The following is a 21857-nucleotide window of genomic DNA, read 5'->3' as shown; positions in this document are numbered from 1 at the left end:
GCCCAGTCTCAACTGCCCTCTCAGTGTGCCCTGGGGGTAGGGCCAGTCTCAGGGATTGAACCCTGGGCCCCCACACCTGCTTGCAGGTGCTTTATTCTGCTGAGCTATTTGGCTGTCCCTTACAATGGTCATTTTAATATTTATCTAATGCATTTCAATAAATGTTTACATATAGTTAAGGCACACTTCGGTTTTTTGTTTGTTTGTTTGTTTTTGATTTTGCTTTTTGTTTTTGGTGGAACCAGAGATTGAACTCAGGCCCGTGCACTTGCCAGGGAAGCACTTATTCTACTGAGCCATCTCCCTGGCCCTAAGGCACACTTGGAGTAACAATTGTGCACTTGGCAAAGGGCATCATGTAAAATATGACTTGGTATTTAAAGTTGTCCCTAAGTGTAATGGAAGAAAATGTACAAATTAACTCATTACAAAAACAAAATGCTTTTCAACTTTTGAGGTTGAATACATATTGCAATAAAGCCTAACATACAGGAACTCATCTTGTTTGCTGGAGTCCACACTAAATGCCACTACTAGCTATTTTATTATTTTCTTATGTCATTACAAAACTTGAACCCCTTTATATACTTAATTATATGCTGATACAATCTCTAGTCTTAGGACTTGGACTTTTTAAAGAGTTGATGAGGATCGGTTGCAATTTGCATACATAGTTACTTCATGGATTAATGAACAGGCAAATGAATCCACAACTATATCAAGAAAGAAAACTCAAAAGTATATCAAAGTTACATACAAGCAACACATGCTATTCTTAATCAAAGTGATAGTTAGAAAAGCCCCTGCCCATGTGATGCAGTAGATACAGTGAAAAATAACTTTAATAGCTAGAATCTCTGCCTTACTATGGAGTCATGAATAAAATAATAGAGATAGCTAATTGGAGTATAAACTTAATAAATTATTTAATATCTTGCTTTTGTAAATTAAAAGGAAATTTATTTCATTGACCTTCTTGTAAAAGTTAGATCTGAAATCGTCTCCAAACATAGTTTTCATGTCTAGACACTGTTATCTTTGTAATAAAAATGTGGAGCAAGCCTTACTTAGCCTTTTCAATAGATGAGAAACTATATATAACCTATAATTTCTCCTGGAAGACTAATTATGATGCTGCCAAGACAAACGTGAATCTAGGCCAGTGAGATAGCTCAGCGGTCTAAAGCACCTGTTTAGGCAAGCTTAGGCAAAGCACAGGGACCGTGGTTTGATTTCTGATCCCTGGCACCTCATTTCGCGCCAGCCCCACCACCCACAAGGCAGGCTGAGCCAGCCACCAAGAAAAAAAAAAGTGAATCTAGGTACAGTAGTCCTCTGTAGAACATTAAAATTTTTAAAATATCCTTTTATTTCTATTTTTCTCTATCACTGTATTCAGATGTTATACATGGTGAATAAGTTTTTTGTTAAAATTAACATTTTTCCTATGATGTATTCTACTGAACATTTCTCATGAAGCTGTCCACAAAATCTGGTGGGTAAATGTTCTCTGGCCAAATAATTCAGTATAGAAGAGGTTTGGTATAATAAAGTAAGCAAACCTGTTTAATTCCATTTCATTTAATGGAATGGAATTCTAAACGTACTTAGCATATAACCTTTCTGACTTAACACATTTAAGCCATTTCAGACAACTTTTACTAAAATATTAGTGACAAATATTGAGCATTATTTCAGAAAAGTTAGCCCTCTTCAATTATTTGTACACTAAATGTTTGCCTTGTTTAGTAAACGCATTGCCGCTTCATGGAATGTCTAGTTTGTACAGCAAGAAATCTTTCAGATTAGCACTGTCTTTTCTGTATCTGACCACACTCACTGTTCCTTTAAAAAATTAGAAATTCAACACCAAATTCACAAACTTCACCAAATGAACCTGCCAATTTTCCACCTTTAGCACCTCCTCCAGATCCACAACTATGACTGCTTCCTTCCAACTATGAATTATTTCTAGCGTTGCCTTTGTAAATACTATACTTGATTGCGTCAGATTTCACATCAAAGTCAACGCAGTGACAGCATAAATTCTGGCTTGAAGAGAACCTTGAAATTATTACAAAATATCTTTTTAATAGGATAATTAAAATTTGAAATACCTCACAAATTAGCAGCAGCATCAACACAAGTGGTCACCGCATTTGCTCTGGTTCCTGCTGCTGCTTCTATACCACGGTATTCAGAGTTTCACGCTAGCTGAATTCTTTTTATAAAACCCTTTCAAACGTATTGGTGCAGATTGGTCATAGTTATCTAGCAGTCAAAAGAATCCTCATTTTGAATCTCTGTAATTCATTTACGATGTTTCAGTTATGCCGTAAATGTTCCGTCTGATGTAGGGAGGCTCCACAGAGGAAGCTTGATTTCAGCCCTGTACTGATTGACCCCAGGTAGGATGCTGCACCTTTCTCTCCTTCTGTCTTCAAAGGACAATACAATATGCATAGATATCAGGAATGGACTTCAGCGCAGTAAGGAATAGTAGCGTGAAAACTGCTGGTGACTGACTGCCAGAAGGCACTATCAACAGTGATGACATGATAGCTCCTCTAATGTTACGTGTTTGAGATACCATAACATCTCATTTTGGAACCTCCTTAAGTTCCTTGGTATTAGGGTTGAAATTTTACGTGTGACTTTGATCATAAGAAACACAGCCTATAATTTTTAGAAATAATAAACAATTGGGGATAAATGCAGTATACTGTCACTACAGTAAATAACTTTTAAGATCTTATTATTCAATCTGGTGTCACAGCAAACAGTTACAGACACTTGCTTAATGAAATGACTGTCTTTCAGGGATATCCTCCTGGTTATGTCTCTAGTTGTGCAGACTGGGAGGATGTGCAGGAGAAACTGAATAATCTTGCATTATGTGAATAATTTGGAATCACGATAGAGGCAATCATTCGATGGCTTGTCACATATTTGCATGTTATAATCAGTGAAAGTCCATGCATACCCAACCATGCCATGGAACTCTATTTAAAATAAAACTTCCAATGGGTGGGGAGATAGCTCAGCAGCATACGTACCTTCCTGGTAAGCACAAAGTCCCAAGTTCAATCCCCAGTACCAAAAAAATAAATCAATAGATAAATAAATAAATAAATCAAACTTCTCCAACAGCCCTGTTAGCTTGCCCTGATGTGTAGAATACAAAAAGGAAAGTACCATGGTTGAAGTCAAGCATTCTTCAAATTATACATGTATCATTTCCATTACCTATATCTTACATCAAATATTATGAAATAAATGAGTTAGAAATCATCTGCTAAATACACACACACACACACACACACACACACACACACACATATTTGGTCAATGAACTTAGATTCCCAAACTATGTGACTAAATACTTACAAAAATGTGATGAGAATGTTGAAAACATGAAAAGAAATTCCACCTAAGAAAAGCACTGTGCAGAGGCAGTGAGAACTCTGACGTCCCCTTTGTTCCTGCATTTTTCTATCTATGGCTTGATTCTAAGCAAGAGACTTTAGATGCGGCACAGGGACTAGCAGAACCAGGTCAGCAACCACCAAGGTGATTTTCTGAGGCTCTGAGGAAGCGAAGAGCTAATAGGATGTCATTAGTGTTATGCCTGCTCATGATAACTGCATACAGACAGGAACATAAGATCATTTTGCAATCAAAGTAGAATGTGGCAACAGAGGTGGTGCTATGCAAAACATCGTGATAAACATAGGAAATACAATTAGTGAATTTTTCAAAACCCAAAACAAACAAATCATGGGACAATGTTTTACCATTAAGATTTTAAATAAACCAAACAGATCAAATAAAATTATTTATTCAAGGTTGAATTCATATATATTGTGTAAATCAGGCCTCTGGAACATAGTGAAAATTATAGGCCGTATGGAACAACTCATTTCATTGAAAATTTGCACAATAAAATACTGCACATCAGTAACTATTTTCGTAACTAAGTCAAATCTTCATGGGGAAACAAATTCATGCTTATGGAAATGTTTTCTCATCAAAATTCCCTAAAGACAGTAATTGGGTGAAAGCCCAGATTCTTTCTCTCCTTCTGAAGTCGCTCTCCCTGAAGCACAGATACACACAACCAGCTCAGTAGCGTTTACTGCACGGGGCTCCAGCCTCTCCCCGCACCCAGCTGGAGTTGGCTGAAGCAGCGCTAGACAGCTACACAAGCTGGAGCTTTCCAGGGTCTGGATGTGTGGCATAGGGAACATTTTCAGTTAGTATGAGCTGCCCTCTCAGAAAATGTCTAACTTGGAACTATAGTGAAGCTACGAGCAACAGACAGTAAAGAAAGGCCAAGCATGGTGTCTTGTAACCCACCACTTGGGAGGCTGAGGCAGGAGAACCACTGTGAGTTTGAGGCCAGCCTGCTCTACAAAGTGAGTTCAAAGCTACCCTCAACTGCATAGCCCTGTCTCAAAACAATCTAGTCAGCAGAGTAAGGAATGAAGAAAAACCATGGGCAGCAGCATGATCCACAGAGAACAGGGCCGCTGTCTTGGTCTCAGAAGCATCTTTGCTGCCATTATTTTAAGAATTCAACTGCCCTTGGCTTTTCTGATTCAACAGTAGGTCTCTTCATATTCTTAACCTAGCTGAAATCAATTTTTGTTACAATCAACTGAAATATGACAATAAATAACTCAGCTGTACTTAGCAGGAAGATTTAGTTAGAATACTCTTGGAAATTGTTAAGTACAGTATTTTATTTTTGTAACTCTTCAAGGAAATACTTCCCTCATACCCTAACAGTTTAAGAATGAAAACACAACAACCATAAATTGTTTTCAAGATCAACCTTATTATGGATAACGCCCAGCACTGTACCTCTCTTCTAAGTCAGGGTGCAAAATGGTTTTCAAAGAATGATAGTTTGCAGAGTTTTGGATAAGCTACCATCAGAGCAACTACAAACTTTACTTTTAGTTTGGATTTGGTGGTCTTTTCCTTTTCACTGAGAATTTTTCCTTGTTACTGTAATTAATCTGCATTCATTTTTCAGTTTGTGAGATGGAATTGTTCATCAGTGAAAACCAAACACTTTAAAAACTTGACAAATGCATGGTCAAATGAAGTGCCAGGGTACTTTCTGGAAAAGCCACTCAAGTCTTTACTAATAAAATATCTAGATGGTGTATTTGACAGGTAAATATATGTTTCTGTCTTTAAATTTTATGTATTTGGTACCGAGTCTCTGCACACAGTTCGGACTCGTAGTGATCTCCCCATCTCAGCCTCCCCAGTACTGGGTCACAGACATGTGCCATCATGCCCTATTTCAGTGACCAGCACTGCACCCCAGGGGTTCCTCCAAGAGCAGGTTCAGCATGAGGTACCAGGGATCGAACCCAGGTCCTTGTGCTTGCCAGGCAAGCGCTTAGACTACCGAACTATCTCCCCAGCCCAAAACTTATATATTTTAACAGATGAAGAGAACAGAGTCCCTTCCACCAATATAGTCTTAGTGCTTAGTAAAAAACAGCTTTTCATATAAATTGTATAACCAATTATTAGCCAGCCTAGCATGACACCAAGAAAATAGAAATTTCTAAATTCACATTTTTACACTTTTTACTACTGCATTTTTAGTGAGAAAAAGTGTGCAGCCTTTGGGGTAAAAACAGACACTATTGTCCCAAAGTTAGACTTCTAAGTGTGTACCAGCCAGGAACAGGCATAGTGAACATGAATTTGTTTTTGAGGAGTAAAATAATGTGATAGAAGTAAAAACACCAAGACCTGTGGAGTGGAACAGTTCATGGTGTATTCATACATATAATAGCTCTACAAATATTTAATTTTTGTTGTGTTCAATGCATAATTCAGCGTAGGAAGAGATGCCCTTCCAGGTGGTAACAAAAAACTCCATATATGTCTTAGTTACTCTTCTCTCCTTGCTGGGATAAAATACCTGATACCCAAAGAGAAGGAAGGAAAGGTTTATTTAGCTCAAAGTTCCTGGAGCTTTTAGCCCATACTCAGCTGGCTCCAAAGCAGTGGGCAGCCATCCATGGTAGCAGTGAAAAGCAACAGAACAATGAGAGGAGTAGCAGCAACAGTGACCACAGAGAGCAACTCTGTCTCTCTTCCTTATGTTACAATCAAGCTGTCTGCCCCAGGCTGGGTGTAGTGCTCACACCCATAATCCCAGCAGCACTCATACCCATAATCCCAGTGGATCATGAATTAATCACAAACTCTAAAAGTCCGCCCCATGACTGCATGAGGCTTTGGGGGGACAACCAGACACAAACCATCACATTATGTAACTTGATTGGGGCTTTGAAAACCATCTGTAGTAAGATAAGCTTAATGGAGTCTAAAGAAAGAATATTTTGAGGTGTTCGTGCAGAACAGAGAGAATAAGGCTTTGGACAGCAACAGTCCCCTAAAACTTCAAACTTGAGAGGAGACTTGAGCATTTCTCTCTTCCCCTGCTGCCTTTAATGGAAATAATCAACAGGAATGCTGGATGATTACAGTATATATTTTCCCTGTGAGAGGGAGATTATGTACTCAGAACCATAAAGCATTGCTTGCAAAATTAATTCAAATTGACTTGCATGGGTGCACTGTCACATGAATTGAAAACAGCTGAAGGATAGTTTTTAAAGAAGGATCATGATAAACAGCAATCAAGCCACTAGGAAAAATCCTGGTGCTGGGCCCAAGGGAACCAGGCAAGGCCAGTTTCCTTAACATCTTCACTAATAAGAGGGACGAGAGTAAAATCCATGTATTCGCATATGGAAAGTGATGCAAATATACATCAGAATGCCTTTCAAAAGATAAAGGATTTATGTAGACTATATAATCTGGCAGAGAAATACTTAGACAGAAACCTACTTTCTCCATATGGTACAAGTCAATGTCAGAAAAGAAATTATTAGTACCCAATATGAAAACGAGGGAGTTACACTGGGAAAGGCCATGCAGTACAAGTCTATGTGCAAGTGCTTCATATCACCAGCAAAATAACAATACATTGTAGGTGATTGTTTAGAATGACAGAAACCGGCTGCTCAACCCCTGCTGGTTTCGCAAGTCAATTAGATTATGCAAAATAAAGAGAAAAAAAAAATAAGAAAAAGTAAGGGAAGGCCACCAGCCTGGAAAGTGATGGAAGTGGAACTGGAGGGGATAAGCAGATGGAGGCTCTGGTGGGGCTGAGGACAGATTTCACAACACAATCTGCTAACAAGGAGGAACAGAGCTCTTTGTGAGGAATTAGTGCATAAATTGGGACCTGAAGGAGGATCGGTTACCTACCCTATTGCTGCTGGGTTAAGGAGGGCTTCATGAGGGAATACTGTGGATAAAGTACACTTCCTACTTTATACTTACAAGTGTTCCTATAATGTGGGAAATGTCTTTTGCAAGCTTTTCTATATTAATTTTATTGAGAAAGAAGCAATGAGATAGTTTCAAAGCAGGTTAGTAGGACAGTCACAATAACTAATACATTGCACATTGTTGTCTTTGTAGTAGTTATTCATAGTACAAGATGCAGACATGATGTCTAAACACTATTAGTTCAAAACTTTCTTCTCTTTGAACTAAGAGAAAGTAGCTGTATATCTATCTTTTTTTCAAAGTTTTATTGATAAACAGATAGCAATGAGACAGTTTCAAATCAAATCGGATCTATCTTATTTTGTATATACAGAGAGAGAGAGAGAGAGAGAGAGAGAGAGAGAGAGAGAGAGAGAGAGATAAGATTTTTTTATACCACAAAGTGGTCCTTCATATATCCAACTTTTTGTTTAGTTCTGTCAGACATTGGTATTCCATTGCCATTCGTATATTTTAAGTGCATGAATTCAGCAAAATAACCCAATATAGTCCAGTAGTCCACAATAGTAGTGGCTTATCCACATGACGTCTTTTGCAAGTTGTTAGAGAAAAATTCACAATATTTCAAAGTGGCTTTAAGTATACAGTCAGTAATACCTAATGACAAATCATACATCTGCGTTTCAACCTTGTTCTGTGGAAATACACTGCAAATCCCACTAATTCATTTTCTTTTAAGGAGAAAAAATAAAATTTTGAAACAAAATAACCGGAGAGTAACAACGGTTAGTACACTGCGCACTGTTCATTCTTCTATTTGCCTACATCAAACCCCAAACATATTTGCCTCATTTGTAGAAGCGAAGCTAGACATTTTTCAAGGAACTTTCCTCATAATAGTTACGGTTCCATGTGGTGAATGTAAATGCAAAATTCGTGTCTTCAAAACTTTAGTGTATGCTTAATGACTCTCTAGAATTTGGTAAATTATTCATCCTAATTACCTCACAGATGGAGTATGTTTTCATTTTTCTACAACGCAGTGACTATACAGCTACTTTGGATCAGGTATATTCCTCATTACACTGGCATTTGAATTATATATAAAATACTCCATTCCCTTTAAGACCCTTTGCATCACTGTCCAAATCAAGTGCAATGCTGTGGATATGGTTGCTTTTACCCACTTCAGCAGTTCCTTAATCCTTATTGGGCCCTGCGTGCTTGGTGTGGGCCCAGATGTCTGTCATGATCTGCCTTGCACCGGGAAGCAATGCCAAAATAAATTTCTGGCAAAACTCTATGATCATCAGCAAAATATAAGACTGCAATAGTGCTCATATATTTCTCCCTTCCACTGCCTTTAATTTTGGATACATGAACTTTTACACAAATACACACACACACACACACACACACACACTTTTGCCAAAATCTGAGTATTAAGTTAGAAGATACAGACCAAGTTTTTCTTTATCAAGAGAATCCACAAAAGACATTATGAAAGTATCCATAGTCCATTTTTGGCAAACTAAGCCTGAGTTATTTTTCAATTTAGAAAATAAGCACACAGGTTTTCTATGTCAAAGAAATCAAAATTAGTTTTTATAGTCTTTTTTTAAAAAATGCATTTGGTTGGTGCAGGCTCTCACCATGCAGCTCAGACTCATACTGATCCTGCTGTTTGCAGCCTCCCCAGCACTGGGATTACAGGCGTGCGCCAGCATACCTGGATTCTGGGGCTGGCTCAGCCTGTCCTGGCAGCGGGGCTGACTTGCCATGTGGTGTCTGGGATCAATCCATGGCCCCTGAGCTTGCCTAAGCAGGGGGCGCTTTAGTCCACTGAGCTATCCCGGCAGCCCCAGAAATCAGAACATATAATAAAGTGACAAGAAAATCCATAAACGCCTATTTTATTGTGAGTGCCATATACGAGCAAATGCCTGTAAGATTTTACAGTGATGTTTATTCCCTTTATTTGATGGGGGAAAGAAAATACACCCAAAGCAAAAAAAGATCTTGCAGAACAATTAGAAGTGACACTCTGGGGAGCGGTGAGGTTTCCCTACCACGCTCAGGAAGAGCAAGAAGCCCCGTGGGAAAGGATGGGACCCGAGGGCAACAGGAGGCAGCAGGTGCACTGGGAGCGCAGGTGGCAACAGCACATGGAAAAAAAGAGCAATAGCGGAATTTCCAAGACGGAAGGACACGATCTGCGCTGAACAAACACCAGAACCATTAACTCTATTCTCCTAAGAATAGCCTTGAAAACACTTGCCAACCATTTCCAGCAATGGGGCTTACATCCATGTTCAAACTCTGTAGATGAATCAACAGGCAATGTTTCAGATGAGACATTGAAATAACGCCAGTGAAATCAGAAAGAAGTAAATATTCCTTCAGGGTGTGTACAGATACACTGGAAAAGCCAGGAATATACGATTGGCAGCTTAAGGGCAGAAGGAAAACGAGGAAAGCCTTAAGTGAGACAAGATTTATTTCACAGAGAGCCTGATAGATTTATTGTTAGTCAACTAAATGATTCCATCAGAAAACTGGGACAAATGAAATCAGTGAGGTTTATTAATCTCTTCTAATTGCTGTCATAATGTTAACTGAAATGGAATTTATATAAAGTACTACTTCTTTCCTTAAAATAGTTTTATACTTAAAGGTTGCATTTATGTTTCCTGAAATCTAGAGTTGGAATTTTCTACGACAAATTTAAAACTTAATGGGAAATTAGAAATTATCTCAACAGAGTCCTTAAATTTACAGACAAATTTCATCTCAAAATCCAAATATTCAGTGTCTAAAATGGTGAGAAATCCTATGACAAAATAAATGCACTACCAAGCCACCAAAACACGGGAACACCTTCACTGAATATTGCTATAGTGAGAGCTCCAATCTTAAGGGACTATCAGATACCAAATATACAACATCCTAGAAAATCAAAAGTATGGAGACACTTAAAAGAAGAGGAGAGTGAGGAAGGGATGGAAGGAATGAACAGGTAAAGCACAGGATTTTAGGGAAGTGAAACTGTCAGGTGAGACCCAATTTAACTGAATGTTCAACAGACACAGTGAACTCTCATGTAGCCTACAAAAGTTACCTAACAACACATGACGCTGGTTCACCAATCGTGACAGGTGCACCATGGGAAGGCAGTATGCTAACAGCACCAGCTGCAGGGGGCAGAGCGTTGAGGCGTAGAAAGGAACTTCTCTGCACTTTCCATTCATTTTCTTGCCCAACATATAAAATAAAATCTACTAACCTAAAAAATCACATGCCTAAAGTTTACAAATATTTTAAAGTAAAATGTGTCAAAAACATAAATAACAGTATCTCTGGTGACTCATTCTCAGAATTACGAGCTTCCTCAAGCTCCTGGATGCCAGGGATTTTTATTCTTCCCTGGCTGTAGCTCCTGGTCTTATAAGAGTAACTGGCATAAACTCAGTCCACTTAAGGAAAGGAATATATCACTTTGCATGCTTCTCTCTGCAGATGAAGTTTAAAGGACAAGAAGCAAAATTTAAAAATGCCATTCTCTTTGAAAAGTAGCTGCGATCCATGCCCGTAGTGCCCATTTGTAAGATATTTCCAATGGGAAAAAATTTTAGATAATTTGTGTTCTCTCAAATTTTATTTATCTCAATCTTATTTTACCCTTCAGTTTTAGAGGCAAGTTTTGCTGGATGTAGAACTGCTGTTTTTATGGTCCTTTTCTGGTATCACTATGAATACGCCATTCCACCATGTCTGGGTTACTCTTCTCTCGTCGCTGGCACAAATACCCAACATGCAAAATGCAGAAAGGAAAAGCTTATTTAGCTCACAGCTACTGGAGGTTTCATAGTTTAAAACAGCCTGAAGTTCGTAGCAAGAGTGCCTCTTCTTCTTCACGCATCTCTCTGGCCCAGGTGGCCTCAATCGCAGACACCGCGGACCACTACAGGGTCTGGAGGAGAGGCTGGGGTGCCGCCTGTCCAGGGTGACCCGCCCCAGCCCTCCAAAAAACCGCAGGCTGGGATTTGGGGGCGGAGCATGTGCTGCCAGTTTACCAGTTCGTCTCTCTGGCCCCGCCCCGAGCCCCCGCCCTGGCCCTCTGGCCCCACCCCTCGAGCCCTGCCCTGGTGCTCTGGCCCCACCCCGAGCCCCGCCCTGGTGCTCTGGCCCCACCCCGAGCCCTGCCCTGGTGCTCTGGCCCCGCCCCGAGCCCCGCCCTGGCCCTCTGGCCCCGCCCCGAGCCCCGCCCTGGTGCTCTGGCCCCACCCCTCGAGCCCCGCCCTGGTCCTTTGGCCCCCGCCCCCGAGCCCCGCCCTGGTGCTCTGGTCCCCCCCTCAAGCCACTTGCTGCTCCTCTAGCAGCATCTCCCCCACGACTTATGAGGCTTTGGGGGGACAACGAGACACAAAACACAGCACACCACCTCCATGTTCCCATTGCTTCTCACGAGAAATCAACTGTGACAATGTTTTCCTTTTTTCAACATTCTCTCTATGGTGCTTGACAACACAACCCTCATTTATCTCATTATGCATCTCTTTGAGTTCGTTATTTACATTTGCTGACTTCTGTTTCTATTTTATTTTATTTTATTTATTTATTTATTTATTTTTGCATTTCAGGGAAGGCCTACAGGGTGTCACTACTAGATCCGACTCACACTGATCTGCCTGTTTACAGCCTCCAGAGAGCTGAGATTATGGGCGCGCACCACCTCGCCCAGCCTTAATCTCCCTGCCAGTGTGCCCTGGGGGCGGGGCCACGGGGATGACACCCCCAGCCCCTGCACCTGCTTCTGGGTGCTTTAATCCGCTAAGCTACTTGGCCAGGACTTTGTTGAGTTTTCTGAATACAATTATTAACATTTTTGATCAAATTTGGGAATTATGTGCCCATTAATTCTTAAAATAGCTGCTCAGAACCTTTTGCCCTCTCTTCTCTGGTTGTGTCTGTATTGTTTTCCTAAGTTTTTCCATTTCTTTTTATTTCTCTCCACTATTTTCATTTTGGTTTATCTAACGGGATGATCTCCATTTTTTTTCTATTAAAATTTGCTATTTCTTCTGCTTGTTCAAGTCTGGTGTCCATGTAGTGAATTTTTTAATTTCAACTTCTATTCTTTTCAACTCTAGAAATTTTATTTCCTTTTATAAATAATTTTTATTTCTTTATTGACTTTTTGAATTACATGAGACATTCTTTTTACACTTTTTGTAGTTCTTTTAGACAAATTTTCTTTCTGTTCTACTAACATACTTTAAATTTCTAACTCAAGGCTTTATCTAGTAAGTCAAATATGTGAGAATCCTTAATACAATTTCTATTGATTGATGTTTTTCCTGTGCAGTGGTAATAATTTGTTTCTTTGTATAGCTCATAGATTTTTGTTGCAAGCAAAATACAAATATGGCAATTCTATAACTAAGATCCTCCTCATACTCTAGAGTTTATTATTTTTAATGGTTTCTAAACTAATGCCATAAGCTATTCTATGCCATCTGCAGCCACCAAAGTTATTGTTTCGTGAGCTTATTAGCAGGTTATATATGGTCAGGTGTGTGTGCACTTACTGGGGCCTGAAATCAGGGTCTTGAACATGCGAGGCAAGCTCTCTACCACTGAGCTACAACTGCTGACCACAACAGACAAAAAAAAAAAAAAAAAGAGTTTGTGTATGTAAGCTGGGGTGTTCCTTTAATGTTCAGCAAGTAATTACAGACTGCTTTAACCACAACATTCTGCTTGTGCAAAAACACCAGGCATGTCACAGGTGAAAATCTAATTTTTCAGGTCTTTCAGATCTTACATACATTAGGTGTGTGCACAGCCTCTTAGATGACCAGTAACCCAGCGGAGCACTGCAAAGCCCACGGATACTTCACTTTGAGATTTGCCTTCTGAGGTGTATGTATGCTAGTCTATTGTTTGTCCTAAATTTTATGTACCACCTCAGACATTGGAAAACCTAGGAAATTCTCTTTTTTTCACAAGTGTCAATCTCAGAAAGGCTATTCGACTGACAGCTCTAAATCAGTTCAAATGAAGATGGTGTTCCCACTTAGCCTTTCAGGGAACTATCAAATATGTCAAATCAGGGTTAAAGACGTCATATTATATGGACACATTCGTACTCAAGTTTATAGCACTACAAAATCCATAACAGTTAAATCTTAAAACCAACCTATATGTCTATCGACAGATGAATAGTAGAGAAATTTTAATGTAATTCCAACTCTCTGAGATTAAGATTATGAGGAATCTCCTTTCCTAGTCTGTTTTTTCATGCCTAATGGGCTGATGGCTTTTCCTGAAGTGACAAATTTTCAACTTCTCATGATTACCTCAAAATTAGAAAGGCAGAAAGTAAAGACTAATTAGAAGGCCACAAATCTAACTATTCTCTCAAATTTCAGACACAGTTCTTGAATAAATGCATTCCTGATAATCTCCAGACTTTGATTCACTTCCAAAGTCAAGAAAAAATTGAGCCTGACAATTCCCCCACCACCAATTTTATTAGGACTTTTCTTGAGGAGAAAACTCTTGAAAGCTCTTACTCCATAGTTCTTGTTGACATCATTCTAAAGATCTACTTTTAACCTAGGATTGTGCTGTTTCTAATCATAAATATCAAGACCTAACCTAAACACGTTAAAAATTTATGCCCATTATGAGTGTACATACTTGAATACTCACTTTTCCTATGGAATAGGGAAATGTATTTCTTCACCTTTTATTTAAATATCATTTTCAAAAGAACAATGCTCAAATTCCATACATTCTTTCCATTTTGGACACATGGACATTTACTTAACTCTAAATTTATTTCTGCTTCTTCAGTATTAATATCATATATGGCTATGTCAAAGGAATCATAATGCATTAAAATAGCAAGTCTTTTAAAAGATACACATTGATTAAAAAATGACAAAAATAATATATCAACAATAGTAAGAAAAAAATGTATGGAACTGTTCAAATATTTGAGAAGATCTCAACTTTTATACATAGGGGATTTGTTTTTATGGTGAAATGGTCTTTAAAATTGAGCAAATTCCCCAAAATTTCCAGTTGCAAGTACAACTACAATGCTTCACACACTCTTAAGGGCAGTTTGTCACAACAACCTTTGGGATTATTTCCTACTGGAAACAGAAGGAACATAGAAGTTCAAAGACAAAATCATACATATTCTCAGAACTGTAGAAAATTAACTTCAATACCATGTCTGATATCATCCAAGAAAGAGAATTTTAATTTCTTAATTCAATAAAATAATTTTGGTTTATGAGAAGTACAGAGCACAGATTTCATACCTGGATACTCCTCGGTCAGTATTAGCCAGTGATCTAGCTCTACATGTGTGGTGGTTGAGGAAAAAATGATAAAAGAACAGGGAGGGAGAAGTGAGGGAAGCAGGAAGATCCTAGTAAAGGAGACTAGACCAAGAATACTCAGCATAAAATTGAGCCTCACTCTGTGTGCATCACGTGAGGCTTTTCATTTGTTGTACTCTTAAGGTTCCAATCTCTTACCGCTGTGTGAATAATAAATTTTTATTGTAATTCTAAATGCAATCACCGTTTTTCATGTTTGTATGCTGGGATCAAGCCCAAGACTCTGCACACGCTCAACAATTACTCTACACCTGAGCTGCACCACTAGGACAGAACTATAATTTTAAAAATGATAAATTCCAAATTAGTGAAATAGAAGAAAGCACACTGATTAGAGTATTCATATGTAATTGCACATTAGAATATTAAAACTGCTTATTTTACTTTCATAATAATTTTATTAATAAAGATTGATTAATATACTGGTTTTTTTTTTCATTGATTTGAAAAAAAATTAAAATATTGTGCCTAGATTGTTACAACTAGTTTGGGAGGGCTGGGGAGACAGCTCAGTAGAATAAGCTCTTGCCTACCAATCACAAGGTCCTGAGTTCAACCCCTGGTACCGCAAAAAACAAACATCTGTTATAACTAGTTTTGTTATAAGTTTATTACTTAAGCTTAAATTTTTTTCCATGGTAAAATATGCATGATAAAAATACTTTGCCATGAATTACTGCCCAACTTAACTCCACATATATGCCAGTACTTAAAATAAGTTTAAGTATTTAAGTATTTATTTAAATGAAGGCTCAACAATATTTGTGCCAAAAGGATGGGGAGATAGCTAGTAGAATAAGTGCTTGCCTGGCAAGCACTAGGTCCTGCCTGAGTTCAATCCCTTGTACTGAAGAAAAAAAAAATTGTGACAAAGTGGCTCCCTGAGTGTACTTTTAGATCAAAAATTAGAAAATAATAAAATTATTGGTTAATAGCTTCTCAAAGTAAAGGATTTAATATAGTTACAGAACTGATTTAATGTTTTCATATAATATCCTATGTTATATTTTACTTATCTTCTCATGTTTTGATCTGACACTCTGGTTCTGTACTGAAGTGAGGAACAGATAATACAGTATATTTCTATATAATCTACACAATAAAACTGCTAGGATTATAAATGCTTTCAGATATGCAGCTCAAAATTAACCTCTAATTTCCCTGAAAAGGATTTAGTTTTAATGTACACCAATAAAATAATTTGCTAAAAGCAATATTAGAAAACTCTCTCAATGTAGCCATCTTCTTTGAAAAGTTTACAGTGAAGAAAAATTCAAGAATAATTGTCTAGGGTGGGCAGAGCCGTGGTGCTGTGGGGAGGAAGGAAGGGAAGACGAGGAAGAGGCTGTGAGCGTCCACTCCGGAGCCCCAGTGGGCGCGGGATCATGCATCTGACGCAGACTGAGAAACAGGACTGGAAGTCATCTAAATGGGGATGACATTGGTATTTTGAGAAATTTTTAATCTCGGTGGATGTAAATGAATTTCTCATAATACCTCTACGCCCTAACTCTGTAATTGAAAGCAAGGAATGAACCGGCCACAGCAAAATTCCATTTCCATACAATCTAAAATTGTCATAAAGGCAAAGCAACTGTAAACCAAATATTCCTTGGTGTACATAAACTCCAAATGTTTGCTGGCTGCTTTCATCTGAAAACTTTCTGAATGTTGAAGGACATATTACATCATTTTAAGGAAAACACTGACAGAAGGACATATCTGTTAATCAGTATTTGACACCCTTTCCCTATTCCTTACCTTTTCCCCAGGGCAGCTAATGTGAGGTCCCTTCACCTCACATGACATACGCCCCTTCTTCTTTTAAATATATCCAGAGAGTTCTCAATCTCATGTACCTTGTAGCAAAATGCCTATGTAAGAAGTTTAAGCTTCAGGAAAATGTCATAAGGACTTACCCCATTTTTTGGAAAAGCAATCCATCCCAGGTCCCCCATGACAGTGCGTGAATCCAACAAATTCACTGAAAGACAAGATAATATAGAACTGAGTGAAATATAGAAGATACTCCATTTTGATAGTGCACTATAATGATTATAAGACGCAAAATATTTAGAAAACAGTATTAGGATAAAAGCAAATAAGCGATGTTAAAAAGCAGTTATAGAAAAACCAACAAAAGCACATAAATATCCTAAATAATTTCCTTCCAATTTAGAGGACAGGAAAGAAACAAACAATAAGAGGAGAAATGAAAAAAAGGCTCACGAAAAAGAGCTTTACGCAGCTTTCCTAAGAAGGCATTAGAGCAAGCGAGAGAGCCCAGCATGCTAAGCACCTGCTTAGGCAAGTGCAGGCACCGTGGTTCAAAGCTTGCCACGCTGGCCCCCCACCCCTCAGCATGCTGAGCCGGCCCCTGAGACCCCAAGTGGTGGTGCATGCCTGTGGTCACAGCGCTGGGGAGGCTGAAAACAGGAGGATCAATATGAATCCAAGCTGCATAGAGATCATATACCAAACACATTAAAATAAAAAAGCATTAAGTTTTAAGATTAGGCTGCAGGCATAAAATTGTAGGTAACATTTTATTTTCTTCTAGAAAGCTGTTATGAAGCATTAAACAGTCATAATGCTATTTAATGCTATTTATATTAAATAGCAATAAACTATTCCCAAACTTGTAACATTTTTTGTGATATTAGCCAAAATTTGTTATCCAAATTGCAAGTTTAATTAAAAAATAAATCTATATATCCTTAACCAAGGAAAGAAAACTGTCCCAGTTCTTCTGGTTGTTGCCACTACCAGAAGCTAACAGTCCAGTGTATTTCCAAGGATAGCATCCACTTAGATATGAGCAGAATAAAAAATGTGCTTCACATAAAGCTATTGACTACATTATCTGGAAAGTCTAACATGGTTGGAAATCTGAACACATTGTTACAAAAGAAGTAATTGATGAGTAGATACACCTACATGCACACACACACACACACACACACACACACACACACACAGAGTATTGAATGTCATGCCTTCCCCAAGAAATTAAACTGGTATAAAGGATACTGTCTAATCACATGCTTTAGACCTGGATCACAGATTATTATCTGTCTTAACTATTACTCGCATTCTGTGTGTACCTAACTGACCCACTGTAAACTGAACCACTCTGAAGGTGGCATACAGACCCAAGGGAGAACCTTGGGTCATTACTAGGAAGAAGTACTGATGAAACATTTTATACTATATTCAAGTACCCATATCTTAAAATGCAAAAAATTCTAAAAGGATGATTCTGTCTGGAACTATTAAGTAAGCCTACAGTACAAAAGAACAGCAATTCATAGACTAGTAAACGTACCTTCATATAGTAGAACATAGGATATAAAAAAGCTATGACTGAGAAAATCAAGACCACAATTGAAATTAAAATTTTGTACATTATAAAAATTGCACACACTTAACCTCCATTATTCATTATTTTGTTTCACAGTAACACAAATTATTGAGATAGAAGTACATGTAGAACATTTCTAAGTCTACAATATATTATTACAAGCAAAATAAATCAACAACTTAAAATTATAGAAAACACAGAAATATGCCAGTTATCACAGATGTGTTGTTATTGCAAAACATACTTGTTTATTTCCCTCACGAACTTCTGTGTCCCTTAACTATAAAAATCCTTCCTGTATAATATTTGTATTACCTTTAGCCTACTCTCATCTTACTGGCTTCATGGAAAAATAAATCTGCATAACTGTTATTTGTAACAGAATGAAGCATTAACTGAAAGATGGCTGTTTTAAAACAACAAAAAGAAACCCAAACTGTTCTGTTACCAACTGATCCCGTATGTCCTGGAAGACACATTATTACCTCTGATTTTGCAGCTGTAAGTACCCTCTTTTCTGTGCAATTTCCAGGTTTCCCTGGGAATAAGGCTACATTAAACACAAATGTCCTTGTCCTCATTTTAGTTTTTCTAGGACACGAGGTTATGTCTAGACATGATGAAATACCAAGGGAGGGCACAACCTAAATTGTTGTGTTTATTCATTTTAATGATTCATTCCGCTCACCGTTGATAGTGATTAACAGTGTATCTGTATGTATCAGATAAAGTAGAGCAAATTGGAAACTGAGAGCGTGACTGCCACAGCCACGGGAATTTCATCATGTGGTGGCAAATGATGTGCACAGGAATTCTAGGAATGCCTCACCAGCCTGCCTGGAGAAACAGCATTCCTCGTGGATTTGAAGTATTCACTTCACCAACGGAATTTTAAGTGTTTCAAAATCTAGTTGCTCTCACTTAGATTAGCTTTAATATGCATTATTACTTTTTTGTTGTTGTTGTTGTAAACATGTAGGAATAAATGAAGGACCTCAAAACACTGCCCTGAATATTCATAGAATTTATTGGAAGTTTTTAATATGGGAATGTACTGTAAAATACATGAAAATAACAACAATAAGAAACTATATAACAGTACTTATTGCATTTTGTCAAAAACGATTTGTTCAGATAGAGATTTATAGGAAATACGTGCATATCATTTTTTGTACACTACTGTTATAATCTGGCTTTCCTCCAGGAAACAAATGACTTCATAAAACTCACAGTGCAAAGATGTTCACATATGTCATTATTGAATTACAAATTGAGAAAAGAGAGTAAAATTAGGTGTTTTAGGCAGTTACCTGATTTACTCATGTGATACAAAATAGACGCTTTAGATCTGGATTAGTTTCTCAGACACTCCAGAGAAAATAGCTGGTTTTATTACATATTTTTAAATAAAATATATTATAAAGACACATTGACATCAATTTCCCTCAACATATTCAAAATACTCCAAACTCTTGCCCTGCTTTCAAATGTACCCATTCCATCCTTCTTTGTTTGTTTTTCATGAAACTATGGCCAATCCTCCTTTTCCTAAATTCAAGTTGGGCATTTCCATTGACTGTTCTGTGAGCACCCAATTGTTATTTCCAGAAAACTCAAGTGTGTCATTTCCTTAAAAGAACATCGTGTTTGGCTCACACTCCTAGCCCCAGCTGAGGCAGCTGAAGAGCTAGCTAATAGTCTGCCTGGTGAGTGGGCAAACCCAAGGGGGCCAATGAATTGATACGCACCAGGGCTTCTCAACACGGATAGCTGATACGGTCTGGAGACATGTGTGATTAGGAAGACTTCGTGTGTGCAGGTAGGAAAGTGCTTGCTGCTGGCCTTGAATGGGAAGAAGTCAGGCATGAGGCTAAACAACCCACACTGCGTGACAAAGGTCCCCAGGAGCCAATTTCCAAGTCCCCAGGAGCTAACTAGAGCCAGTTTCAATAGTGTCAAAGACAGGAAGCCCTGTTCTTCTCCCACTGATGCCACTAAAATACCTGCCTTCACATTTCTTTGTTATATTGTTAGCATGATCTTCATTAATAGAAGTTAGCATATTTTAGAGGCATTCTTTATGAACCAAAATTATACTCTTATTTTAAAAAACAAAATAATCTTATTCTTATGTGGAAAAATAAAATTAATGTATTTTAATAACACAAGTCCCCTAAATTATTTTTCACAGAATGCCTGTAATTATTACAGGTGTATATATTACTTCTTTAGTAATTTCTCTACATTCATTATAATATACGTGAAAAATACTGTCACTAATGTTTTTAATATCTCTCTTTTTTTACTAGCAATATAAAAAGAAGAAACATTAAAAGATAAAAAACAGTAGGTAAAACACAGCAATATAGGCAGGGCATATATAAATGTGAATTTTCAGAAGTTTATTTCCCAATGGTACTGCTGAATTTATTAAAAGAGGGCATGGTGGTAATACAGTACAATCACCAAGTGTCTTTTGTGCTATGATTACAATAATTAAGCTGTTCTGAGCAGTATATATGCTTGTTGTAGATTGCAATGAATACACAATGACTATTGATCTTCATTGTACAACTTAATTAAAACTTGTCCAGGAGAAGCCACTAATGAATATAATTAGAGGAAATGTTTGATACCACAGCTACTCTGGAAGGCATTAATTAGATATCAGAAATTTTACTGAAAATGTTTTTATTCTATTATTTATACTTTAAAATGCAGCAACACAATTAAACTAAGAGACAGCCTTCAAAGCCATCATTCCTCAGCTACGGGCCATGTAATTATGAGCTCCTTAGAACCAATATAAAGATGATTATATTGGTATTTTAATCTGTAATTAATAAGGTAGATTCTCCAGGAGAAATAACTCTAAAACAGGTCAATGAGCATATACTCAAAGGTAAATACCCACAGTTAATAAAAGGCGGAAAATTCACTAATATAGGAACCATAATAAGTAAATGCCACTTATCCATGGCCCAAACAACAGACTGTCACAGAAACTAACTCTAAATAATAAATATGCTTTAATTATTATGCATTATTAATTTCAATGTTTTCTTGAATTAAAAATGCTTTTAAAGAATTTACTTTTAGAAAGGTTTGTTTGATCATTTTGATGGGACTGAAGGGAAAAAAGAATGGACAAATGCGTAAAATGGGCCAGGAATCAGAATACTGAAGCCTCAGCTTTATGTATTCCAACATTTTTGGATTAATTCCAGTTAACACTATAAATAAAATCATCATAATTGTAACTCAAACATTCATAACTTGCTCTATGTCACTTTGTCTATTGCCTTCTTCTTAATATCTTGCTAAAATTAGTCACTAAGAGCAGGAATTTTACTGACTTCCGCAGGAAAGAGACAGTTCATCTGATTTCTGAAGTGTGGGAAGACAGACAAGGGCTATGTGACCGCATCTGAGGGCCAGGCCTGGTGAGGCTGTGTGACCCCTACGAATCCAAAGGCCTCAACATTCAGAAAGTGCCATCTTTGAGGTTATTTATGCTTTTTTCATGATCTCCACATTAACAAGCACAGTTAAAATGGCAATTAGAGCTCAACCACCATAGAAGAAGAGAACAATTCAGGTTAATAACAGGCTAGCACTCAGTTTTTTCTAAAGAGATGGAGTCAAAATTCCACTGCATAAAATAAATGTTTGAGGGAAGCTTTCTTAAGTTTCTTCTTAACAGTAGCAGAAAAGCTACTGGATGCAAGCACAACACACCTTTAACCAATCCA

The 21857-nt window shown here is 37.7% G+C and overlaps 1 protein-coding gene across 1 annotated transcript in view; it reads right to left on the bottom strand.

The window, feature by feature from the left end:
* Epha5 (EPH receptor A5) overlaps positions 1–21857 on the bottom strand; it is a 330177-nt gene that overhangs the window by 284789 nt on the left and 23531 nt on the right. The window contains exon 2 of the mRNA XM_023704186.1: positions 16664–16728. Within this exon, the coding sequence (XP_023559954.1) occupies positions 16664–16728 (65 nt within the window). The remainder of the gene's footprint in view (positions 1–16663; positions 16729–21857) is intronic.

Source organism: Octodon degus, unplaced genomic scaffold, assembly GCF_000260255.1.
Source record: "Octodon degus isolate 3935 unplaced genomic scaffold, OctDeg1.0 scaffold00191, whole genome shotgun sequence".
NCBI classification, from domain to species: Eukaryota; Metazoa; Chordata; class Mammalia; order Rodentia; family Octodontidae; genus Octodon; species Octodon degus.
Note: the sequence above shows the minus strand (reverse complement) of the source record. Positions and strands in the feature narration are given on the sequence as shown.